This window comes from Nuphar pumila, chromosome 15 (assembly GCF_984573655.1).
Source record: "Nuphar pumila chromosome 15, dmNupPumi1.hap1.1, whole genome shotgun sequence".
Classification (NCBI taxonomy): Eukaryota; Viridiplantae; Streptophyta; class Magnoliopsida; order Nymphaeales; family Nymphaeaceae; genus Nuphar; species Nuphar pumila.
The window spans coordinates 16,421,962-16,437,808 of NC_143263.1; the positions used below are offsets into that span (position 1 = coordinate 16,421,962).

Here is a 15,847-nt window from a genome sequence, read left to right on the forward strand (position 1 = left end):
ATTTTACAGGCATGGAAGAAAGGGATTGAATGAAACAGGCAGAAGATGCTCTGCGACCCTCTTGAACTTCATGGCTTGGCCGTCTCTGCTGGAGCTGGCTCTGCTAGGTCTTCCTTCTTCTCAACTGCGGCCTCTGCCTGAGCAGCAGCAGCAGGAGTGGTTTCTTCTTTGATATCCGACTTCTCTGGCTCTTCTGATGAAGGTGGTAGGGGTTGCTCTGCTGCAGGAGGAGCCTCTGCGGGCTTTTCTTCTACTGGAATGAAAGTTGAGACCTTCTCAAACACGTAGAAGATTGTGGTCGAAACGAGAACTGGTCCACACTTTGTTGATGCTTCGGATGCTTGCTTTGAGCCAGGAAACTCTGCTCAACATGTTGGTGTACCATAGTCAGTTTTTTTTTTTTCGATTTATAACCCGAAGAAACCGCACCCGGCATGAAAACCTGGTCGTGCTGGCTCAGCCCGCCATACTTATGGTCGTCTTGCCGGTGGCATAAGGGTACCATAGCCAGTTGTTGTTTATTTTTCTTTTTAATGGCCAAAGAAACATTTGTTGTTGCCGTTGTTATTAGTATTATGATTAAAATAATGATGATTTTTATGCCTTACATGCTTAAGATGATGATGTTAGAGAGTGGGAATTGATGAACTTGAAGATGTTAACAAATTCTAGATATCAAGTTTACTAAGTGACACACCGATTTTCACCAACTCCTCGAGTAAATTTTGAACAGCTGCAGAGTGCTTCTTTAGCCATGTAGTCTTTCGCTCCTTAACAATTGTCTGCATACCAAGAGTTAACCGAGTCACTAAAGCATCTTCATATTCATTCAATCACATGTAACTTCGTAAATATATCAATTATAAATAAATATGTATGTATGTATATATTCTTTTTCATAGTCCCTTCTCATTTTTTCCCTCAACAAGGACTTGTTCAATTACCTTGATCTCAGTTGACGAGGCTTCATATATTTCGATAACTTTTGGCTGCAAATCACCCTTCTTCTCTTCGAACTCCTTATTGAAATCCTCCTGCACTACTCAAAGTAAAACATGAGAATGCATATCACTAGAAAAGAAATGGTCATCATCTACTGTTGTGTGTGCCTATGTGTGTCACAAAAGATTATGGTCATCAAATTTCATACGAAACAAACAAGAACATAAAACGTCAATCTAATTAATTTTAAAGAAAAAACATGAAAAACATATATAGTAAGAGATAATGGGCATATAAGTACATAACCAAATACAAGAAAAAGAAGGGACTCAACTTTGTGGTGATGAACAGATGGTTTACATCAAAGAGAAAAAGTTATTGAAAAATTCACCTTCGAGTCATCAAAACTCTTGGTGACTTCGGCCGCTGCCTTTTTCTTGCTGGGCTTGTCAAAGTACTTCTTGATCTTGGGGAGAACCTTGTCCTTCCAATAGCTCATCCTTTTGCTTGTTTTTTATCCTCTTTCAACGCTAAAAAGACTGGAGTTTTTGTGGGCTTTCTACAAAGCAGAGGAAAAGGAAAATATGAACAAGGGGATTGAATGAAAGATTAGAGATGAAAGCAAATAACACACACAATTCAAAGAGTAAAGGAAACGCAATTCCTTCTCCCCAAAAGGGAAAAAAAGAAGAAGAAATAAGCATACCACTACTATGAATTGAGAGAGGTTCGAAGGGGAAGGTGATGTCTTATTAGGCTGTTAGCCAACTGTCTCTCCAGTCTTGCTTGGATTGAGGGGCCAGAAATTATATAATTTAAAGCTAAGCTAATACCCTAACTTCTATCAATAACTACAAAAATTGCCATTTTCGTACTTTGCTCAACCTCATTCCATATGAGACCTAGTAATAAAATAGGCTAGTCCCACTGTCAGATAGATTGAGAAAAATGAGAGTGAGAGGAGAAAGACAAAGAACACCATCAGTAACGTGGTTCGGCCATTGATGGCCTACATCCACGGAAGGAGACGACGACCCATTTCACTATTTCAACCAAAAGGCTTGTATTACAACCGATGCAGAGAGATTAATATAGCCACTATAACCCCCACATAGGAAGGACAAAACAATCAGGAATGAGAGCCCACAAAGGAAGGGCTTGCATAAAATTTGCATAAAATTAGGAGAGTATCCGGAGAGGATAAAGATGAGACTGGGTTTCAGGGTTGTGATGGTCATTATCTTCAACACTCCTCAAGTTGGAGCGAAGATGCTGATTGATCGTAGCTTTTGGTATATGGTGTGAAGATTTCCTTTGACTGGCTCTTATGTAATGGCAGTCTATTTCTACTTGCTGTCTTCTTGTGAAACACGAAGTTCGCTGCTATATGATGGCTGCCTGATTGTCGCAGAACATTTTCATGGGTGTAGTGACTGAAAATCCTATTTTTATAAGCAATGCTTTTGTCTAAATAAGCTCACAGGTGGTGGATGTCATTGCCCTGTATTCATCCGTGGTGCTGGATCGATCTGTAACATTTTATTTTTTGCTTCTTCAAAAAATGATATTACCACTTACAATAATGCAAAATCCAATAGTTGACTTTTGGCCCAATCAGAGTTAAAGTATCCCACAATTTTGGTGTGTTCATTCCTTTTCATCCAGATTCTTGGCCCTGAAAACCCTTTGATATATCTTAGAATTCTATCTATGGTTTCCGAGTGATGTTTTTGTGGTGTGTGCATAAACTAACTGACTATGCTGACTGCATATGCAATTTCAAGCCTGGTTACAATGAGGCATATCGTTGATATCTCTCAAATGTCTTTGAGAGGCTCTCCTTCAATAGGATTGAGCTTACAATTGACTTCTTACAATTGACTTCGATGGGGGTGTCAATGGGTTTCACTTCCAATTTTTTGGTTCCTTTTAAGAGATCAAGAGCATATTTTCTTTGGGACATGAATATTTGTTTTTGTATGTGGGCTCCTTCTATTCCTATAAAGTATCTTAACTTTACTAGAACCTTGATGTCAAAGACTTTATGCAAGTATTCTTTATGTCATGGTTGTTGTTTATAATAATGACAAGATCATCCACACTTATTAACACCATTGGTGTATGAGTCTATTCTTCTTAAGAATAAAGATGTGTGCATTTGACTTTCGAAATTCCCTGTCTAGTAGAGTTGAACGCACGTTAACATACCACACTTGAGTGATTGTTTTAGGCCATAGATGGTGTTCTTTAATTTACATTATGTAGTTTGCCTTCATTAGAATAGCTTGGGGGTAATTGCATGTATACCTCTTCTAAGACACCTTAAAGGAAGGTGTTTTTTGACAACCAATTATAACAGACTCCGGTTGTAGTTACATGTAATAGAAAGTAACATTGTTAGCGTATTCATCTTGTCTACTAGAGCTAGCTTTCGAGTTGGTCCAATCCTTGGGTTGATCTCTTTTATCAAAACCAATCTTTGCACTGGTTTCTTTTTCTTAAAATGTAGTCCTTAGGTTGAATCCCTTTTGGACTAGTTTTCTTTCTCAAAATATAGTCTTTAGGTTGAATTCCTTTTAGACTAGTCTTTTTCAAAAAAATTGGTCTTTAGGTTGAATCCCTCCTGACCCGGACTTCGATTTGTAAGTTGAATCCCTCCTGGTCCAATTTTCTTTGTGGTTCTAATTAGGTTGAATCTCTTTTGAACCAATCTCTTTTTTGAAAAGATGTGGTCTTTAGGTTGAATCCCTCCTGACTCAGACTTTGATCTGTAGGTTGAATCCCTCCTGATCTAGTCTTCTTTCTCAAAATGTGGTTCTTAGGTGGTTGAATCAGTGATGGTTTGTTATGTTGGTCTAATCTTTCTCCATGATGTTGGTTCTTGCTGGACTTAATTGGGATTCAACATTCTAATTTTTGATGATTGTAAGGTCTCTCGGTGAATCTTTAAAGAAAAATTGCCCGATTTGGATGGTGGAACCTTATCTTTTAACCTTTTAATTAGCGGTTCTTGTTGCTCCATGCAAAAAGTTTGATTCTTGACAAAAAATTGTTGCTTGTAGTACAATTTGTACACATGATCTTACTACGATCAGATGGATTATAGTGATCATTGGGAGAGTGGCCCAATATGTAGTTGGTGTCCTTGCCGTCTGTGATGTTTTTTTTTTTTGTTAGTCTATTCCTTGTATTTGGATAAATCCTTTGGCCACTAGTCATGCTTTGTATATTTCTATTCTGCCATCACTTTTATACTTTTTTTTTTGTACGCCTATCAACATCCAACCACATTTTTTTGTCTTTAGGAGATGTATAATGCCTTAGATATGAATTTTATGGAGAGCATCAAGCTCTTCCTTTATGATTTTTCTCCATTCAGAGAGGCGTTGGTTTCCTAAAATTTTGCAGGTCTTTGGTTTGTTGATATACTACTAAGAAAGGCAAGAAAACTTCTGGGTAAATGTTCATATTTCAGTTGATCTTCAATGAGATAGTTAACAACATTATAAGTAATTAATGAAGTCTTAAAGCCTTTGAGGAGGATGACTAATTCTTTCGGACCGCCTTACTCGCATCGTGTTGGGTTTTGTGTTTCCAGGAACTATGTTTTGAATTGGTTCAAAACCCTCCACATTATCATTGGGCTCTTGGAGATTTGTAGTGGGTGTAATGCAAAAATCATCTGGACTGCTCAAATTAGGGAGAACTGTGTGGTCCTTGTTTTGCCCCTGCTTATCATGATCCGACCTTGACAAGTATGGTGTTTGCTCTTTGATGAGAGAGATACAAATTTTTTTCTTTCATGATCGTACCACTTATAGCCCTTTTTGGTGAAAGAATATCCAAGGAAGACACGTTTAATGGTTTGATGACTGAGCTTATCTCACCCTTGAGAAGGGCTTAGTAAATAAACAGTGCACCCAAAGGTTTGCAGGTGATCAAGGGCCACCTTCTTTCTTTTAACGATTTTCGTGGGGAACCGATATTGTTCAGCTTGGGGTTGGGGAGCCTATTTATAAGATAGCAAGTTATAGGAATGACATAGTTCTAAAAATGTTTTGGTACATTATTTCAAAACATGAGAGCACATACGACTACTAAGAGATGTTTTTTTTTTTTGGCAACCCCATTATGCTGAGGGCGGGTTCTGACAGAGGTAGTTTGGTGGTCTATACCTTAATTGCCGAGGAAGTCACCAAAAAGTTTATTCATGTATTCAGTCCCATGGTTGGTCAAGTAACACTTGATCTTAGCCTCATATTGAGTATCAACTATTCTTAGAAAATCTTTGAAATGAGAAAAAACTTTGTCCTTGAAACTCATGATATAAACCCAGATTATCTATGAGAAGTCATTAATGAAGGTCACGTAACCAATATAGGAGTCGATTGGGGTGGGTCTCCAGACGTAAGAGTGAACAAGCTCAAACATTTTTTGGGTAACTCTATGAGAGTGTAGAAAAGGAGAGCAAGTAAGTTTGGTGTATCGACAAACATGACATGTAGAGCATTCAAAATCAATGTTTGACATAAGAGATTTTAAGACTTTATTGGAGGGGTGGCGTACCTCTTGCCATTCTCTTTTATTTGCGATGACATGAGAGTTTTACTTCCTCTTTTGAGAAGGTATAATCATTTGTTGGCTCTTCGTTCACCAATCATCTTTCCCGTCCCCAGATCTTGAAAGATCACATTATTGGGGGATAAAATAACATTGCAGTTATGACTGCAGGTTATCTTGTGGACTGTTAAAAGATTTGAAGCCAGTTAGGGCATATAAAAAGTATCACAAGCAATATCTTTGTCAAAAAAATATGTTTCTCTGGTTTTCTCTACAAGAACTAAGGATCCGTTGGCAATAGTTATGGGATGTTTGAGTGTTGAGGGTTTGATGTTCATCATTTTGCACTTGGCTTTGGTCATGTGATCGATAGCTCTAGAGTCTATAATCCATATATATAGTTTGATTAGAAGAAGAGGAGGAAGTAACAAGGTTACCTGCAATACCTAAGTTGGCTAGGGTATTTGAGGACTGCATGGATGAAGTTCCTTCCTTGGTGAGATCTTGGATGAGTTTAGCTTGTTTTTCCAAGGTCAAGGGAGTCTCCTGCAGCTTTGGTGGGCAGCTTGGGCAATGTGCCTATCTTTCCTTTTGTATGATTGGTTTTTTCTCGATTCACCATGAAGTTTCCAACACTTGTTTTTATTGTGGTCGCCCTTCTTGCAATGGGAGCAAGCAAGTGATATTTTTACCCTTAAGTTTCCTTCTATCGCTTGAGAATTTTTTAGAGTGGTTCTGAGATCTGTTAGCAACTAAGGCATATTTTTCTGCAATCTCAACATTCTTAGTTTTGGTGGGATTCAAGACCTTGAGTTTGGTTTCTTCTCTCATAATGGTATAACATATTGAATTTAGAGAGGGTAAGTTCTAGGTCATCAAAATCTGACTTGTGACATTTGTTATTCCAACCTAGTGAAAACAGGATTTCAGAAAAGAGAATTTAAGCCTAGAGGCACGTTCTTAAGATCGCTATCTTTAGAACTTCAATCGCCCCACTCCGGAAATTCCGAAGATGCGAAAAAGAGTTTTGTTACGACTGAGTTCCCAGGATACAACTAGGCTTGAACCTCAAGAGAGTCACTGCTTTGCAAGAACAGATGACCTCTCCCACACATGAACTCTGCAAGCCAAACCGAGAAGAAAGAAAGAAAGGAAGGAGAAAACTGGAGAGTCAGAAATTCTGATGATTTCAAAAGACGAAAATAGAAGATATTTATAACCTTTTAGAGAGGCCAAAACGTTTTGCGATAAATGAGATTAAAGGCCATAAATCTGACAGTTTGAAATTTGGACGAAAGGTACCTGTTACGGTCACCCACCTTTGTCTGTCAATCAAAGGCCTCCAAAACCGTCCAACAGTCAAAGAGAGCCTTAAACTCAATATAAAAGCTATTAAAACCTTTCAAACGGCCAGATGTCTCAAAACCGAAAATCAAAACGGATATTTGTGCCTCATATGCACCTCGCACCGCTGCGAGCGTGCGAAGTGCAAAGTGCGCCATCAAAATGCCACATTGCGACTCAAGCGCCCTTGCGCACGCATGCGCGCGCGCGTGTGCGCGAACGGCACGTCCGTTGCTGCACGATGCGCAGCAACATCCGCAATCCACCTAAATACTCAAGGCTTACCAAAGTAAAGAATAGATTACAAACTCTCTATTTAAACCTCTTGAAAAACTTTTCTCTCTTAGATATGGGACTAAACTTTTTTAAAACACTTTTGGTAGTAACCATTAATAATTTAAAACTTTCCTAACAACATTTTCATAATCAAGTCCCAGATGGGCCAACATTTGAAATATCTTTTCTTACTCTCTTTGTTTCTGGATCTCCTTTGGGATAAGAAGAATTGAGTGTACTAGTGTTCTCAAGAATTGGGATCGTAGTATTCTGAGGTGGGCCATGTAAGGCAGGTTGGTCGTGGGGCCCTACCTGGGTTTTTTTCTCACTTCGGCAAGGGTTCCTCTTCATTGAAAAAAAAGTATTTTCAAGTGCAATATTTTTTACGACTCAACATTTTTTTTAGAGAATAATTTTTCGTGTCCAAAATGTTTCACTCAAAGCTTGTTATTTTGACACATTTTAAAAATTATGAAATTTTTATTCGTTTTTCGCTTTTTATTTTTTCCATAATTTCATTCACAAAGGAATGCTCTAAACAAAATTTAGCTAACTTCAGTGTTGTCAAAAAATACCAAACTAGCAGCACTAAGACGCCATTAGATTTGAGCTAGGGTGACAGATTGGACTCTTAACCCTAACTAAGAAGGGATATACTTGTAATTAAGGAGGCAGGCAGGGGCAAAGATACACTGGACAAAGGCGAGCTGTGTCTAGCTCATTCTGGGTGGCTTTGCTCGTTGTAGGTCCCACTCTGAATGTGGGCCCCACCTCCCACTATAATAATGCCTTGCCGTGTCTCACATGGCTTCGCTGGCCTTCGGGGGCTGTATCCGCACCCATTGACTACCCAAAGGCACAGAGTTTTCCAGAAAATTACAAAAATGCCACAACTCTGTTTGATTGGTTGTTCTGTCAATAAGTGCATATGGTTGTCCTGAATTTGGAAAAGCGACTGTGGTGTAAATGTTAAGCTATATCAGGGTTAAAGTATTTGTCATTTCATAAGGCGGACTCTCAATTTGAGTCGGGTCTGAAACTAGATCCGTGCCCTAGGATATGCAGGCCAGGTTTGCTGAACCCAGCCAATTTACTGCCCTCTTTTCACATGGGAGAGGATCAGGTGCAACGTGATAGCACACTTTTAGTGTGCTGTGGCATTTGATCACCAACCATCTTTGGGTACAGTCTGTCAGGTGTGGGGCCCAACAGCAGATAATGAGTGATCAGGTGCAGTACCCCCACCAAAAATGTGCCCTGTGTTTGCCTGACGGGCCCACCCATTTAGAACCCTTGCAATTATCAAAATGACAAAGGGAACAAGTTTACCATATGTCACCTAACTCTATATGCTATCAACCATCTACACTGTGGTATAAAATATATCCAAAAATAAATTTATTACTAGTTAATGAGTATAAAAGAACGAGCTGAGCTGAGCCATTATTCGTGCTTGAGTTTTTTTTTTTTTAGGAAATTTTCAAATACCTCCCAAACGTTTCAGCCTAATTCATCCTCCCACCAAACTTATCACTAGTTTATCCTTACTCTAAAGGACGAGCAAATAAGTTTGATAATGTGTAGAGCTGTCAAATGAATGTACTTAACAAAAACTTTATTGTTTACCATGATACTTGAACCATAGAGATCTCCCTAACAAAAATCACAATTCTAACATTATAGAGTTTCTTGTTGATTATTTAAAAAAAAAGATTATATATTTAGATTGTGATAAGCCAATCAACTGAACAATTACTCAATCCATTATAACACAATTGGGTTTGTTTGGTTCCTCAATAGTTGATCCTATAAATATCTAAACAGAAACTAAATGCGTTTTTATTTGACCCAAAAGCCGATGTGGTTATATATAGTTGACAAAAGTTTTACCAAGATCAATTAGCTATTGCTATGATAGTAACTATGTGAGTTTTAAGGTTTTCATTTAAATCTTACAACTTAATCCACTTAATTTTGAGCCTATAAGGATTTGAGAAAAATGGTAGTTGTTGAACACTTTTTGAGCTTATCACCAGTAAATAATAAGGGTTGTAGGTTATTTTTTTTTTGCAAATCTGACCTTGCATATGTGTTAGGCATAGTTGATTTGCCAGAAAATGACACTTGGATTATGTTTTTTGATAAAGAACATGATTTTTTAAGCATTGACTATATTTGAAAATTATAGTATGTTGATTTTTTAAATCTTATAAAAACCTAACTACATGTTATGATTGAAAGATTCAAGAGTTTATTCCTATAAAATTAAGCATGTAGATCACATCTTTATGATAAGATTTTAGTGGTCGAGTAATTGTTGGTTGATTAGCTAATCACAAGCTAAATATATAACTTTTTATTAAAAAATAATCAACACAACAACATTTATATTGTAGTGGTTAGAGTTGTGCTTCTTGTTAGGGAGGTTAATGGTTCAATCGACATCTTTACTAAAAAAAATTTATTTCCTTATTTAAAGGGGTAAAGTGGTAACTTCATAATATGAGTTAGGTTAACTCCAGGACAACCCAACATTAGTTTATGATTGAGGGCATTTCATTAGCCCAAGCCAAAACTTTGTTAGACATTTGCAAAGTCTGAACCGTTGGGTGCGTGGGTGAATTAGGCCAAAACGTTTGGGGGTTACTTGAAAATTTCTCCCCCTTTTTTTTTTTGAAAGTTAAGCTGGGGTTAGGTAGATCCCCATTGATCGTACCACTGGACTTTTGAACTTGCAACGTCCCACCGCAGGGGGACGTGCACTGACAACTCCTACTAACCACGGTTATTCGTGCTTGAGTTGGCAAGCTTATTTCACGACTTTGAACAAGCTCTTTGCAATAGTTATGTCAACGGGTCGGGTTTACTTTTGTTATTAGAAAGTTAATTTACTCTCATTGAATTTGCAAAAGTACTAAGTTGATACTTTTTACTAATTGTAATTGCCTTTCTGTTCCTCCAAAATAAAAGACCTAATATACCTTTTTTTCCTTAAAAAAATAACCTAATATACCCTCAAATAAATGTTAAAACATACCATTGCTTTGAAGTTGTTTTAATTATTTCAGTAAGTAAACTTACGCACATGCACATATGGCATTCGTTTGTAAATGCAATTTGTTTTGACTCAATTTGATGCCGTAAAAATTCAGGAATCAACCTTGGATCATGTTTTTTTATGAAACAACATTCATGCTTTTTGAGTTGAAAAAATTGATGTATTTACAGTTGTTGTCTTGTTGATTTTTTAACGTAAACAAACTGCTTTGGTGCCAGAATCTAGTGATTTAAATCCAGGTCTTCACTAAATGGTGCATGTAAATTACATTCATGGGTGTAAACATATCATTTTTGGACAAATCATTTCATGATGGGATATATTCACTTTCAGCTATAAAACTACATTTCCAAGTTTTCAGCCAAAAATTAAGGACCTCAGCTTTAAAATGAACCAAAAATCAGGTCTGATAAGAGTTGTGACTAAAATAAGGAGGCTTGAACATGCAAAACTCTGTTTAACATTTAATGCATTTTTAAACATCAAAACAAATGAATTTGGTTTTTTTTTTTTTTCAAAAGCGATTTAAGTTAAGGATGTTATCTTTCCAGCACATCAAAAATTATTTCGACATCTAGTTAAAAGGTTATGGCCAAAACAAGTTGACATGACGCTAAAGACAAGTCAATTATAGTTGACACTTAAAAGGTTGTTGTGAACATTTTTTGAATTGCCTTTAAGAGAGGAATTGTCGTCAAAATGACTTATCATCAACATGCTTCCACTGTCATTTGGTATAGGTTCATGCGCCAATTAGAGATAAACCTCTAGAAATTTCCTATCTCTATCCCCAAAACTCGAAAACTCTGAGCAATGAACCTAGACCCTATTTTGGAATTTCAGAGAGTTCTCTAGTATATATTCTTACCCGAGAACCTTAACTTTTAAGGTAGAAAACCTTTAGCCAATAGAAAAGAGACATTCTAGCTAACAACACACACCACATCATTTATGGATTGATCTGGATCTCATATACAGAGGATTAAGGTTCGTATCCACACAAAAAAAACTACAAATAAAGACCTGATCTCCCTAACCTAGTATCTAGCATTTGAGATCTAGGAGTATTGATACCTTGTCAGACTCACTACTCACCTTAGCTTCCTAGAGCCTAGTACACTAACTCTGACTAGGTAGGTCTAGCCTAGATGAGCCCACTTAGCCCAATGTAGGACCTAGATTCCTTGTCTCACTTAGCCTCTCGGAGCCCGCATTCAGTTAAAGTCTCTTTGCACTCGTCTATGTCATAGTAAAGGGAAACATAAGCCCGAGGTGAGATTCAATTTCTTTATTCTCTTCTTATTTATTTATTTCACTATTAGAAGCGTGGATTTTTTCTAATGTTAGCATACTTGTGTTTTTGTGTTTTTCCTAAGCCTTGATGATGGCACACACCATCAAGCTCACCTCTTTTTAGGACCCATGTATGAGGTATGATCACTTGCAAGCTAAAGCCCAACCGTTAAAGATTTTGAGTTCCTGGTGTGGTTGAGCCCTGCTCAATAGAAGAGGAAAGATGCGCAACTCAAAGAGTGGACCCCACATCTCTCTCATCTCAAATTTGAATCCGATTTTTGAATTCAAAATCTTTTTTTGGAAAACCCACTTTTTGGTTTTCAAGATTTAGGGATCCATAGAATAACGATCATAGTGGGACTATTTGTTTAGACGTTGGAATTGGTGATCCATGAGATTTTAGAATTGCAATGCCAATTTTATTATTTCTTAGCATTTTCAAACATTGGATCCACCCCGAATCCAAAATCCATTTCTACTTTATTTTTTTATTTGCCAATGCCCTATTAGTAGGATCATATCTTTCTGTATGTGAGTCATATCATTGCATTATAAGAGTTGTTGGAAAATAAACATTTGGAGCTATGTTTCTCATTTTCAGTGTGAGTTCTGGTTTTTGTTTATAAGGCCTCCTAAATGCATGAAAATCAAGAAAATAATAAGTTTTTTAGTTTTTTTTGTTGATCCACATTTGCTTTTCGAAACATATCTCAGCACTCTAATTTCAAAAATTATAGTCGCTAGAAAGCTGATATCATAATATGAAATTCTCTGTTTTAAGTACTAACCGAAAACCCCTCTAGGGTTATTGCTTCTGGGTTGCAAGACCGAGGCAAAATTTTGGCCTACAATCAATATTTGTTAGAGAGTCTATCTTGTAGAAGCCATATCTCCAACTGTACATTGTATCAGGGTGATTTCAATGCTATTGGAAAGCTGACTTCCTCTTTCTTTTTAGTTATTTTTATTTTTTCTTCATTTTTAGTGTTGGTGACTAAAAAATAAGTTAGATCAGTCATGATAGGTATAGGTACCTGGGTGGTTGTTTCTCTCCTGTTATAGGTGTGTTGTCAGGGCTGTATCTCAGCATGTGCTTGTCATTTTTTAAAAAGTAAGATTTCGTTGGAAAGGTCTCAAAGTCCTATTTTTATGTTCTTTTGGGAGATTTTTCAGATTTTTCCATTTTCTAAGTCCAAATCTATGTTAAAGTATAGTACAGATCTTAAATTGGAGAAATTTCTCGGTAGCTTCCCAACTTTAGATATGATCTCACTTTTCGGGTACCAGAATCCAACGATTTCATCACCATTGAGTAGTTCATTACATTGATCTTATTATTTGGGTGCTCTTGTACTGTGTTTGGACCCACAAAAATCCTTAGGTAAGTGTTTCTCTTGGATCCTATTTCTGATCCCATGATCCACATTCACACGAAACATATTTCACAAGAAAGCCATTTCCCGTGAAAATAGATTTTTTGGTTTTTCATAATCCCTTGGTTAAAAATAATTTATTTTTTAGTGTATTTTCTACTTTTTTATGTAGAAACCTTACGTAGATTGTTTGCTTTTTTGTTTTTCAGCTATAAATTTGACTAGAAACATTTGTTAGAGAAAAATCTATCATATAAATTTCTTAGGAAAAGACCACAACCTCCAACAAAATGGTTATTCACTTTGTGTGGGACATTGCTTGCATCGCCTTTGTTTTTCTTCGAGTTTATCCTTTGTTCTTTGGATTTTGATTATATAGCCTCAGTTTTCTTGCTTGTATTATTAAAAAAACCCATCATGTTCTATATTTTGGATCCTCGTATCCCTACCCATACCAGGAGTGCTAACTTGGGTATATAGGTGCCAGACCCTGGAAGCCTAAAATCTTGATTGTATATACCATGAGTGCTAGCTCAAGTATATTTGTGAAAAGTTCAAAATATGTAATCCCTACCCATTAGAACACATTAAAGTGGCCTCATAGATTCATGGAGTGTACGAGGAGATCTATGATAACTTGTTTTTTAAAAGATTGATATGTGTATTGTGTGATTTATTTGGACTCTTGCTTGTGCGTAAAACCTATACCAATGGTTCCTAAGAAGGATTCTCATGTGAAACCAACTAAGAACAAATTAAACAAGGGGATGGGTTATGAGAACCCTAACCCAAGCTTATAAATTGAGTCCATAGCTCAGGACCGGACTAGACAACTCGATAAGAAGGCTAGAGGTACCAGGGAGTTGCACAATTTATTGAGGGACAATTCTAATCTAGCAATGGTGGTGACACTTTTGCATGAAGTGGATCCTTTCGAACAATTGGATGCTTGCTCTAATTGCCTGAAAAATGATCGTGCTTGGATTCAATGGTTCCCTAGGAGTCTCGAAGGAGAAGCCTTATCTTGGTTCTCTACCTTAGACATCCACCAGATCAGGCAATTCCAAACCTTGGTGAACCTATTTATCGAGCATTAATTTTTTGTACAAGATTGATGCTTTGCCAATGATGAACCAACTTTATGATCTTCAGCAAAAGAAATACAAGGACACTCAAGACTTTATCAATCAGTGGAGGATAGTGTACCATCGTATGAAGGATTCGTATCCGAGAGTCCCATGCAATCATGCTCATCATGAACAATTTTAATCAGCCATTAATGGGACTTCTAGCCTCCCAAAAGTTTGAGACATTTGACGATCTCATCGAGCCTACTTGTGGTAGGGAGGCCATTTATAAGAGAGGCATGTATGATGATATGGTGGTCAAAGTAGGAGACACCAAGAATTCTGGATCCAAGAAATCAAATTTCAAGAATCAAGTCAGTATTGTCAATCTCGAATAGAGGGAGAACCAACTTGAATCCTTTGCAAACCAAAATTAGCAAAAGTCTAAGGGGCAGTATAGGCCACAAGGAGACCAGATGATAAGTTTACTCAGTTTCAGCAATCCTTAATTGAAGTCACAGAAGCACTATTGCAGGCAAAAATAATCAAATTGCTAGAAGTTCCCAACTCCCTGACAGTCAAGGGAAGGGACCCTATAAAGTTATGTAAGTTTCACTACATCATGGGGCATGATACCAAGCAGTATAACACCCTCCAACATATCATTTTCTAGACAAAGGCAAGTTCAAACTCACTGGAAAGGAAGAGAAGCCATCCATAAATGAGAACCTACGCATCTACACCAAATTGTTCCCTATTTATGAGCAAGCAAACAATATAGAGGCAGACAAACCGGTAGAAAGCCTAGGACAATAAGGGTAGTCTTCACCCCGCAGGTGATCTAACATCATGGTGATTCCTTGTATTATTGTCATCTAAGAGGACAACCCAGTTTTAGGTCATCCCTAAATGGACCACCATACTAGTTGTCAAAGTGGGCCAAAAAATAGAAGAAGAGGAATTGAGCCAACAAGAAGTCAATGTTGTGTACTTGGACCAATCCACAAGGGAGATCTTTGAGTCATTTAAACAAGGGAGTAGCCATTCAAAGGAGTAAAAAGCACTACCCTCCATCACCATTCCTTTGGGTTGTCCCCTAACTAAAGGGGTTGACCATATCATATGGTCCGACAAGAATTATGAACCTGAGCACCAATGAAGAAGTTTTCCTCTCCCATATTAGATGGGATTCCGTACACAACCAATGCTATAAACAAAAGTTTTGGCAGATCTTACTGGGGCAGACCTTCGAAAGAAGGGGAAGTATGACATCAAGAGCCATATGTCCAATCTCATGGCTCCAGTTTCTATGCTGAAACTAATTAGAGTGTCAACCAAACATCGCCAAATACTAGAGGATATTCTGAATAAGGTCAGAGTTTCTCTATCAACAAAGCCATAATGTCTAGCAGCATTGATGCCGCAGGTCATGACCCAGATGTCGATCACATTTTCAGAGAATGCCTCCCAAACCACAGTTTCCTCATACTAAGGCCATGCAAATCACAATTCAGATAAAAAGGTTCCTGATTCCAAACCGCTTGGTAGACGATGGTGGGGTCTAAATATTTGTCCCCATATAGTTATTTGAAAGCTCGACATCACCAGATCTGAGTTTGGGGACCCTCATATTCAAATTAGTAGATACGATGAGAATGTCACAATGACTTTGGGGACAATAATCTTGGATATAGGAATTAGGCTAAATTCTCATAAATCTCTATTCCATATGTTAGATATACTTGCATTTTATAACCTGCTCTTGGGTGGACCATAGATTCACGACTTACAGATAGTCTCATCCACCAACCATCAATGAGTTAAAATTTCATGGGGGGACAAAATCGTCTTTATATTTGCAAATGATATGAGCATCAAGGTGGTTTAGCCTATGCTCCCTAGATTGGACTAATTGACCGACATTCCATCCA

The 15,847-nt window shown here is 37.4% G+C and overlaps 1 protein-coding gene across 1 annotated transcript; it reads right to left on the reverse strand.

Moving 5' to 3' along the window:
- Positions 1 to 1,441, reverse strand: LOC149814634 (plasma membrane-associated cation-binding protein 1-like). The gene is made up of 4 exons (XM_089990407.1): positions 1,334 to 1,441; positions 945 to 1,034; positions 698 to 782; positions 1 to 361 (listed from the first exon to the last, which is right to left on the reverse strand). Exons 1-4 carry the CDS (start codon positions 1,439 to 1,441, stop codon positions 69 to 71), a joined length of 576 nt encoding a protein of 191 aa, XP_089846533.1. The 3' UTR covers positions 1 to 68.
- Positions 1,442 to 15,847: the final 14,406 nt, after the last annotated feature.